Genomic DNA, 10,202 nt, shown 5'->3' on the forward strand with positions numbered 1-10,202 from the left:
GGCTGCTGGAGGCAGGGCAGACTGTAGCATGGCTGGGGGGTGGGGGGGGGGGGGGGTGGGGGTGTGTGTGTGTGGGGGTTGGAGGTGGGGGAGCAGGCAGAGAGTAGTGTTCACAAGCATAACACAGAGCTACAGTGTGGGCCTCCACGCTTCACTGGGTCCTCACTCCTCCTCCTCCTCCTCCTCCTCCGCGGAGGGCTAGAGGGAGCTGCAGGGGAGTGGGGCCGACTTGAGCTCAAAGCACAGATTTGCCAACGGTCTTAAAGGGGTAACAGCGAGACAACTATAGGTGCATAGCCAAACAGTGAGAGAGAGAGAGAAAAAGAGAGAGAGAGAGAGAGAGAGAGAGAGAGAGAGAGAGAGATGATTAGTCCTGAGCGTTCAGTGCAGTGCCGAGAAGTCGAAGTCGGCGAAGATGTCCTGCTGCTCAGCGGTGAGGAAGAACGGGCTCTGGGGTGGAGTCAGGACAGGCTTGAGGCGCGTGAACTCCTCGTCGAAATTGCTGACGTCTACCGAGCCCTTGATGGTGGGCAGGAAAGGGGGCTTGGCTTTCTTGGCCAGCAGAGCCTCCCAGTCGATCCCCTGCAGAGACAACACAGTTTAACACAGTTAACACAGCAGGATAGATGCCACTCGGTACAACACAGTTTAACACAGCAGGATAGATGCCACTCGGTACAACACAGTTAACACAGCAGGATAGATGCCACTCGGTACAACACAGTTAACACAGCAGGATAGATGCCACTCGGTACAACACAGTTAGCACAGCAGGATAGATGCCACTCGGTACAACACAGCTAACACAGCAGGATAGATGCCACTCGGTACAACACAGTTAGCACAGCAGGATAGATGCCACTCGGTACAACACAGTTAGCACAGCAGGATAGATGCCACTAGGGACAACACAGTTTAACACAGCAGGATAGATGCAACATAACGACATGAATACATGCAGGCTCAGACAGACAGCATTATCCTTACAGTCAGACATCAGATACAGATAAACTAAAACACACAGGTGAGGAGCTGGAGTGAGACATGCAGTCAGGATCCAAATCTCACAGTGAGTCACTGACACTCCTTGAGTCATGACTGCATGAATATTACAGTTCTTTCATTTACTCATCGATACGTTAGGATCTCTACTGGCTTTAACTGAGCAAAAGTACAGAAAGCATCAAATCAAACAATTAAGAAGTTCTCAGAACCATATACTGTGGAGGCAATTGACTTTGTGAACCTCGTAGCCTATGAATAAAGTTCAATCCAGATTTGCAATAGCAGTCTAATTGACATCTGTCATTCTATTCAATAACCCAAATGTTCCCCTCACGCCTAACCCGAAGCACAAATAAGCTGTAGTTAGCGCGCCGCGGAGGCTCACCTGGAAGAAGCGGTGTTTCTTCACTTCCTGAGCGTCCTGCTCTCCTGCTCCCAGCCGCTTCTCTGGGCTCTTCTGCAACAGCTGCGGCGCGGGGAAAGAGAAAGCAGAAAGCCATCAGTCAGACCTCTAGCTCCGAGACAGCGCTCCTGGGCTCAGACAGGCGGACAGGCGCGTTATCAGTGTGATGAAGGAGCTGATAGCAGTGGAATGCAGCAGAGCTCGCACCTTCTGGATTACTGACACGGATTCCGGTGACAGGAACCGCGGGTAGCGCACGTCATCGTTCACGATGCTGTCAAACACTTCCTCCTCGTCGTCTCCTGGAAATGGAGACTGCCGCACAAAACACAAAAAAATATCTTGTCATTCCACTGATTTAAGGTACGTGATTTGATTTTAGGATATTGACATGAGATGCTGCCTTTGTGGTTTGAATCCCCCCCCCCCCCCCCAAGAAAAACCCCAAACAAACAACAAAATAGCATCTTGTAGATGAGGACGCCCAGGCAACACCAGTCGACTGCACGTGTGTAGGACGTCTCTCTCTCCCTCTTGCTCTCTATCTATCTCTCTCTCTCCCTCCCTCCCTCTTTCTTTCTTTCTTTCTGTCTCTCTCTTTCTCTCTCCCCCTCTCCCTATCTCTCTCTCTCTCTCTTCTTCCGTGATCTTACCTCCCCCACCAGCATCTCGTAGATGAGGACGCCCAGGCCCCACCAGTCCACTGCACGCGTGTAGTTACTCTCCGTCAGCACCTCCGGCGCCAGGAACTCAGGTGTGCCACAGAAGGTGGAGGTGCGATCACCGTGACCCATACCTGTGCAGAGGGCAAGAGGCAGCATGAAGGAGGACTCACGCCTGTGTCGAGGTCACTAACAAGATACCCAGTATTTTGTAGGCATCGAATTTCATAACAGAGATTATGTGACTGGACTGCATGTCCTCAGACAGGATTTGAATTACAGGATTTGTTCCAACGCACTTTCGATGAAAAAAGAGGAAGTCAATGTTAATTGAGTTCATATTGCAAATTTTATTTTGTTTTCACAGCTTTAACTATTTTAGTATTGGCTTGGGTGGGCTTCACCCAGATAAGGATTGAAAATGTAGGTGTCGAGTGTGACGACCATACGTACGTGAGGAAGCGTTAATCTCACTTACCTTCTTTACACAAGCCAAAGTCAGCAATTTTCACAAAGCCATCTGCATCCATCAGAAGGTTATCCAACTTCAAGTCCCTTGAAAGAGGAAAGAAAAAAATTCTAAGCTATGCAATGAAACTGGGAAAAGGAAATCAGGAGAAATTTGTACTAAAAATGACTCCCAATTTGACCTTATCCTCATTACTTTTGTTCTCTGGAAGGGCTCTGGAAGAGCTTAAAAGTTTTGTAGCCAGTTTAATGAGCCCAAGTTGTTGGACAGAATATAATACTTCAGAATCAAATCCAAAATACATTGTGAATCAACAGCAATATCAAAATCATGAGGTCTCTGGCAGTTTACACCCCTATAATATATTGCACCCCTATAATATACTGCAACATGTTTCACTCACCGGTAAACTATTTTGTTCTGGTGCAGGAACTCCAGCCCAAGGAGCACACAGGCAGTATAGAACCTACACATCAAGAGAGCAATTAGCCAATTAGCCTGCTAGCATGGCCACACACTGAGTGCCTAACTAAGTCTCACCTGTGGACTCTTACAACAGTAACTTACTGTGGTCAAACTAATGCTATCCTGGAGGGCATCTCAAGTTTGTGTTTATCTGTGGCTCAATGTAACCCCTAGGTGTTTAAAGTGTGTATGGTATGAGGGTATGAATATTGTGTGGATGGGTTATGAAAATAATATTCCAAAGCCAAAAAAGGAATCCATTCCTACAGGTTTGTCAAGTGGAGCCTGTGTGTTGGGAACCAGTGGGGTTATTAAGATGGTAGAGTAGCGGCGCTGGTGCTGGTGCTGGTGCTGGTGCTGGTGTGTGTTACCGGGTCTGGCGCTCGGTGAAAACGTTTGTGTGGATGTGAGTCATCAGGTCGCCCCCGGGGGAGTACTCCATCACAAAGCACACGTGGTCACTGGTCTGGAAGCAGCCGTGCAGGTTCACCAGGAAGGGGTGCCGCGACACGTTGATTGTCTCAAAGATCCTCTTCTCACACATTAGACTAGGCACCAAACACAACAGACACCCATTCAAAGACAGCAAGAGGGGTTTGTGATAAAAAAAAAAAAACGTTGGTAAAATGGTAAAATATTTTGAACTGCGAAAGCAACTGATTTTGTTACTATAGTTGCCTATTAATATCTCGGTACCAGATGCAATGCAATTTTGCATATAGACTCCACTTTGGGCACGCCCATGTTTTCAACCCCAGTCCCCCAAAGGGTTCCATATGGCGTCTGATGTGTGGTTTGGGTGTGGTGCTTTACCTGTCCACCTCGTCCCGGGTGACAACATCGCCCTTCTTCAGGGCTTTGATGGCGTACAGCTTCCCTGTCCTCTTGAACTCGGCCAGTAGGACCTGTTGGGACAGACGGGGAAGGAAGGCACAGTGGATGGATTCAACACCTCAGCTTTATAAAATAGAGCCAGAAAAAAGAGACAGCACAGCTGGGAACAGACCTTTCCAAAGTGTCCCCGTCCCAGAACTGAGACGCAGTTAAAGTCTTCCATCTGCATCTTCAGTTTTGTCCTAAAAAAGTGCAATTTAAGTGAGAGAGATGGAGGACAAGAAATAAGAAAAATGAAGATGAACATAAATGTCACTTGGGGAAGGACTGCATGCAGCTTACATTGCTTATTAGCATGTTTCTAAAACTGACCTGGGAACAGGTTGAGGTGTAGGTCTGACGTTGGAAATGTGGTTGCCCTCTGTGGAGTTTACTTTGGAATTCTGAAAGCAAAGAAAACGAGGAGCAAATAAGGAAAGAATGCAAATCTTAAAGTAAATCTTATTCACCAAAAACTGTTTATGAAAAACTCCTTTCCAGTCAGAACGTTGTTGCCATGTCCATGCACTTCACTGAAGCTGTGCCTCTGGAGGTGAGGTGCAGGGGGGGGGGTCTTACCAGCTGAGATGGATTGTCTAAAGATGACGTCTTGGTCGTGTGAAGGCGTGGTGGTTTGGGCGGCCGGTCTTCACTGAAGTTCAGCTTGAGCACAGCCGAGTCCCTGTGTTAGCACAGGAAGCCTCTCATCACAGTCTGACTTATCAACACCAACTTCACTAACACTTCAAATGTTATCTATTTATAAAAGTAGTGGTGTTAACCAGAAACCCTGTAAATGAATACCCTGCCACATTGTCTTCATGGTACTTGGACTGGATGTAATGAGGATGTAGTGTTTTTGTTTTCTCAAAGTGTATAAAGCGCACTGGCCGTAGCTGTGAGCGTGTCCGGCAGCTCTTACCCAAGAGGGGGTGGCGTGGACGAGGCGGTCTTGTCGGCGGAGGGCGGCGAGGTTACGTCGGGCCCGGAGATTGGGGGGCTCAGGGCCGCCATGTTGCTGTGGCAGGGCGGCAGCACGCTCATCATCAGCCGCCCCCACGTGGCAAAGTTCATGTTCATCTGAGCCGCGCGCAGGAAGTTCTTCCCTGATCAGACAGGAAGCGGTGGATGGAAATAAAACACATTTTCTCAAAATAATGTGTAACGGCCTTTGTAAAGCTATGGTGTTTTTTATTAGGGTAATTATAGTGCTAGAAAGATACTGGAAACTAGCCTCACTAGGGCTAGGGGCATAGAGACACTAAAGTACTAGAGTACTTAAGTTAGTCATAGTTCAGGACTACTAACCCTAACTAGAGTACTTAAGTTAGTCATAGTTCAGGACTACTAACCCTAACTAGAGTACTTAAGTTAGTGATAGTTCAGGACTACTAACCATAACTAGAGTACTTAAGTTAGTGATAGTTCAGGACTACTAACCGTAACTAGAGTACTTAAGTTAGTGATAGTTCAGGACTACTAACCATAACTAGAGTACTTAAGTTAGTGATAGTTCAGGACAACTAACCATAACTAGAGTACTTAAGTTAGTGATAGTTCAGGACAACTAACCATAACTAGAGTACTTAAGTTAGTGATAGTTCAGGACTACTAACCCTAACTAGAGTACTTAAGTTAGTGATAGTTCAGGACTACTAACCATAACTAGAGTACTTAAGTTAGTGATAGTTCAGGACTACTAACCGTAACTAGAGTACTTAAGTTAGTGATAGTTCAGGACTACTAACCGTAACTAGAGTACTTAAGTTAGTGATAGTTCAGGACTACTAACCGTAACTAGAGTACTTAAGTTAGTGATAGTTCAGGACTACTAACCGTAACTAGAGTACTTAAGTTAGTGATAGTTCAGGACTACTAACCGTAACTAGAGTACTTAAGTTAGTGATAGTTCAGGACTACTAACCCTTCTCCTTGGGGAAGATCCGCTTCTGTCGCTGTAGCTTTGGATGGCGCTCAATCACAGGATTTATGAAGGTCACCTAGAAATCCATTACATCCCTTATGCTTTCACGAGAGAACAGTGATGACATGACCCCTACCTCCATATATCTCAACATGATTTATCTGTGGATGTGATCCACATGGCACTGAAGGGGAAAGTGCTCTCTAACACTTCAGTCACAACAGTCCATTTAAGGCACTTACTTTAAATAATATACGTACAAAAAGTAAAAACATTGCTAAAAATGTTTGAGATTTAAGCAAAGCTTTGCGTACAGAACTGCATCTACTGGGGTGCTTGTTTTCACTTAATAAAGGTTCCTGTTCATTTAAGCAGTACATATGTGTAACGTTCCCACAATAAAATAACTTTCTGACTTTCTCCTCACTACACACCCCCCCCCCCCCTCCTCACCTCAGCAAAGAGGGTGCCCTGGGGCTCCAGGTACAGACACATGCCGTGGCGCTGGTTGTCCAAGAAGTCCTCCAGCCGCAGGAACTTGACGGCACACAGGGAACGCCAGTCCCGCCAAAACACGCCGATCTCCAGCTCACGAGACTGCACACACACACACACACACTCGTGTCAAACTCACACATTACACAGACTCGTGTCAAACTCGCACATTACACACACTCGTGTCAAACTCACACATTGCACACACTCGTGTCAAACTCGCACATTGCACACACTCGTGTCAAACTCGCACATTACACACACACACACACTCGTGTCAAACTCGCACATTACACACACTCGTGTCAAACTCGCACATTACACACACTCGTGTCAAACTCGCACATTACACACACTCGTGTCAAACTCACACATTGCACACACTCGTGTTAAACTCACACATTACACACATATGCATTCGATATTCGATTCTTGTAAGCACAACTAGCACGATGACATGGTGTATGTAGAAAGAGCCAATAGGGGCTATCTGGTCATTCTTGACTGAACTCATGAGTAATGTTGCTCTGAAGAAGGTATAGTGTAGATATAGACGGTGAGGTGTTCCTCGATGACTCAACTGGAGCCAAAATGGTGTGACGAGTAAGAAGTTGTTTAGGCTGACAGAGTTCCACTCTTGAATGCAACCATCGTATTTAAGAAAAGGGTTCAGATCACTTTTCCATAACTGACCGTCTCTAAAGCAGTTCAATGTATGACTCGTTTTTGTATGTATATTTTTATTTCTTCACATATTGTTTGGGGTTTTCATATCACTTCATCTTTCTTCATAGTTGTGACCCAGTTGGGTGCTTGAGCACTAATTAAATCCAGAAAACTACAAGCCGTCTTGGTACCACCCAAACATCCACAGCCAGAGACACATTGCACAAATCAATACGGAAAAGTGCATACCTCAAACACTACCTAGATAGGACATGCTCACCAGACACCAACACACAGATTAGCACACACTTTTATGCCACAAACAAAACAACTCTTTAAACTTCAAATGCTCTGTTGAATTCACAGCTTCACATGCAAACAACCACACCACAAACACATGGTACACAAACAAATTACGCTCACTTGTGAAAATCCACCCTGAACCCACACATACTCGCATGAAGTCATATAGGCACATTCCCACACACAAATAACTTCTAAACCTGTCTTAGTGGCGGTTGGAAACAGATTTACTTTGATGTACTAAAGCCTGCAGCACATCACTTAAGTCCCACAGAAAAACAGCTTCTAATTTTGTACTGACAGCGCAATGAAAAAAAAAAAACATTCTGATCATACTGCTGGGAATGAGTTCAAATAGTGAGGGTGGGAAAGAGCGAGTAGGAAGCAGTCTTGGACCAGAGTCAGGCTCCTTGTTGGTCTTTGGGGCTACACCCAGATTACAGCGGTGCTGAGGGATTAGCCGTGGGGATTACATGCTGAAGGGAAGGCCTGGCCTTTGTGGGGGTGGGTGGGGCAGACGACTGAGGGACAGATAGGGACTGACGGGCACTTACCCGTTCCAGCTCGATGCTGAAGCTCTGGTCCCAGCACTCCTTGCTGATGGGTCTCCAGTGCGTGCGGCCCCCAATCCGGTTATCCACCTTGACCATAGCATTGATCTCCGCTGCAGATCAAATCACACACACACACACACACACACACACACACACAACTTGGTAAGGACTGTCAACAAAATATTGGACAAGCAATCAAAACCATAAACCCAAAGAAACTCAAATATGCCTTAAAGGACTACACACATGACACCTCAGACCGAGTTCCGATTCACAGCCTTTATGGATACAGATTATTCACTGACACATCTGACACATTTATCAATAAATATCCACCAGCAAAATATATTTTTAAATGTTGTGTAAATTCAATAAATTAACATCCAGCATGCGGTTTCATGACTCCTACGCTTTCCCCAGTCGTGCTACTCTACTTTCGGCGCCTCCGGCGGTGACTCACTGGAGAGCTCGTCGCTCTTGAGGGTCTTGCCGTTGGTGCTGCGTCCAGACAGGCCCGACCGGATCTTCAGGGACTTGGCTTCGGAGGGGCTGCCTGCCGTCGAGGTCAGGCCGGAGACCCGACAGCGGCCCGGCACCGACTCCAGCAGGTCCTGACAGCCCATGAGCCTGACCTCCAGACGACCTGAACACACACACACACACACACACACACACACACACACACACGCACACACAAATAAATACGACATACACCAAATAATTCCAGAAGCTCTCAAGAGGCTGACCCTAGAGAAACAATGCCCTTGTTGTTACATTGTTATGCCACATTCCATATATATATATAATACTTTGTCAAAGTGATGGCTCTGAGTACCCTTGGCCCAAAATAACTTCTGGAAGAGGATACAAATAAATAAATATATTAGGTAACACTACTGCTGTGCAGGCAGTGCTCTGTGTTCCATCAAATAACCTGAAGAGGCTGCGCATCGCTTCACTTTATGAACCGAACAAATACTGGCTGAATTATTAGGTCTGAGTCACACCACTAACACAAAAGAGCAGAACCATTCTTCTACTTAAGGAGAAAAAACACAAAACCAAAAAAAAAAAAACGTCTGAAATCTCAGCGGACCAACAGCCTTTAGCATTCTACTCAGTTCTCAGTTCTCTTCCAAAGCAATCTGCAGTATGGCAGAGTACGCACGCACGCACGCACGCACGCACACACACACACACTTCAAATCATGTGCCACCAGTGCAGGCAGCTGTTACCTGTCAGGGAGGCTGGCTTGAAGAAGGAGGAGGAAGAGGAGGAGGAAGAGGACGAGGAGGAGGTAGTGTATAGGCGGTCCCTCTGCGGGCCCACGGAGGGGGAGGCGCCTATCGTGAGCTCCTCTTTAATGGCGGTCCGCTTGCTGTGGTCCGGGGGCAGCTCGCCCAGACGGCGCTCCAGGGACAGACGCAGCAGGTCCAGCTTCTGGGACGACTCCTGCAGACGGGCCTGGGCCTGGGGGTGAAGGAGGGAGGACATGCCCGTCCACACAGAGTCAATACTGGGGTCTGCTCACCTTCATAGAATTATGACTGTTCCCATTCATTTAGCTACATGTAAATACGACAGAATAACGCACATATAATTTATAATAATTATTATTTATAATAATTTAAATCAAAATTGGACTATATTTACCATGGATGAAAGTCCATGTTAATACAAATACACATACATTCAAAACACACTCGTCCAAATTAAACATACTGTATTTACCAGTGCCTCAATGAACCAGAATTCTTGAATACAACTCAAATTGAATTGAATGCTCAGCTACCACAGACACAACCACTTTTAATTTCATGCATTAAAAAAAGAGCACATCCATTTCATGACCAGCTTAAATTTGAAACTAAATGCCCTCCAATTCCACTCGGCACTCTCAATAAACAGAAGCGTGTGCCATCTCACTCTGCCCACCTCAGCCAGCGCCCGTCGGTCCTGCACCTTGCGTCCCCCGAGTTGCTTGACCACATTCTTGGCGCCCTCGGACACGGCGGCCTCGATCTTCAGGTGGTGTCGGAGCTCTTCCACCCGCAGCTCCAGGGGGCTGATGGTCTCTGGGAGGCAGGAGGGAGTGTTACGGGTGTTACGAGCGTTACGACTGTTACGAGCGTTACGAGCGTTACGAGCGTTACGTGGACACACCATATGTACAGCAGACTACATTAGCGGCGGTGTCTTACTGCTCCACAAGCAAAGGAAGCGATGAACCTTCCCCCTTCACCATTGGTCCGGTGCAGACACAAACACAATGAGGGTCATCTGCTTGTGATCAATGGCAATCCAAACATACTATGTGTTTGCACATATGCACACCCACTCACTGCGGCAGTAAAAAGGGCAAAACAAACGACCACAGAAGTG

At 46.7% G+C, this 10,202-nt stretch overlaps 1 protein-coding gene across 2 annotated transcripts in view; it reads right to left on the bottom strand.

Annotated features, from left to right (window-relative positions):
- Nucleotides 1-61: 61 nt before the first annotated feature.
- pkn3 (protein kinase N3) overlaps nucleotides 62-10,202 on the bottom strand; it is a 15,819-nt gene continuing 5,678 nt past the window's right edge. For both annotated transcript variants that reach the window (XM_031578029.1, XM_031578030.2), the window contains 18 exons: nucleotides 9,756-9,895; nucleotides 9,056-9,290; nucleotides 8,280-8,462; nucleotides 7,820-7,929; nucleotides 6,255-6,398; nucleotides 5,802-5,877; nucleotides 4,800-4,983; nucleotides 4,457-4,559; nucleotides 4,211-4,281; nucleotides 4,011-4,080; nucleotides 3,818-3,909; nucleotides 3,376-3,552; nucleotides 2,943-3,005; nucleotides 2,549-2,625; nucleotides 2,062-2,204; nucleotides 1,616-1,723; nucleotides 1,391-1,471; nucleotides 62-582 (listed from right to left, as the gene is read on the bottom strand). In XM_031578029.1, the coding sequence (XP_031433889.1) occupies nucleotides 382-582; nucleotides 1,391-1,471; nucleotides 1,616-1,723; nucleotides 2,062-2,204; nucleotides 2,549-2,625; nucleotides 2,943-3,005; nucleotides 3,376-3,552; nucleotides 3,818-3,909; nucleotides 4,011-4,080; nucleotides 4,211-4,281; nucleotides 4,457-4,559; nucleotides 4,800-4,983; nucleotides 5,802-5,877; nucleotides 6,255-6,398; nucleotides 7,820-7,929; nucleotides 8,280-8,462; nucleotides 9,056-9,290; nucleotides 9,756-9,895 (2,258 nt within the window). In that variant the 3' untranslated portion in view covers nucleotides 62-381. The remainder of the gene's footprint in view (nucleotides 583-1,390; nucleotides 1,472-1,615; nucleotides 1,724-2,061; nucleotides 2,205-2,548; nucleotides 2,626-2,942; nucleotides 3,006-3,375; nucleotides 3,553-3,817; nucleotides 3,910-4,010; nucleotides 4,081-4,210; nucleotides 4,282-4,456; nucleotides 4,560-4,799; nucleotides 4,984-5,801; nucleotides 5,878-6,254; nucleotides 6,399-7,819; nucleotides 7,930-8,279; nucleotides 8,463-9,055; nucleotides 9,291-9,755; nucleotides 9,896-10,202) is intronic.

This window comes from Clupea harengus, chromosome 12, assembly GCF_900700415.2.
Source record: "Clupea harengus chromosome 12, Ch_v2.0.2, whole genome shotgun sequence".
NCBI lineage: Eukaryota > Metazoa > Chordata > Actinopteri > Clupeiformes > Clupeidae > Clupea > Clupea harengus.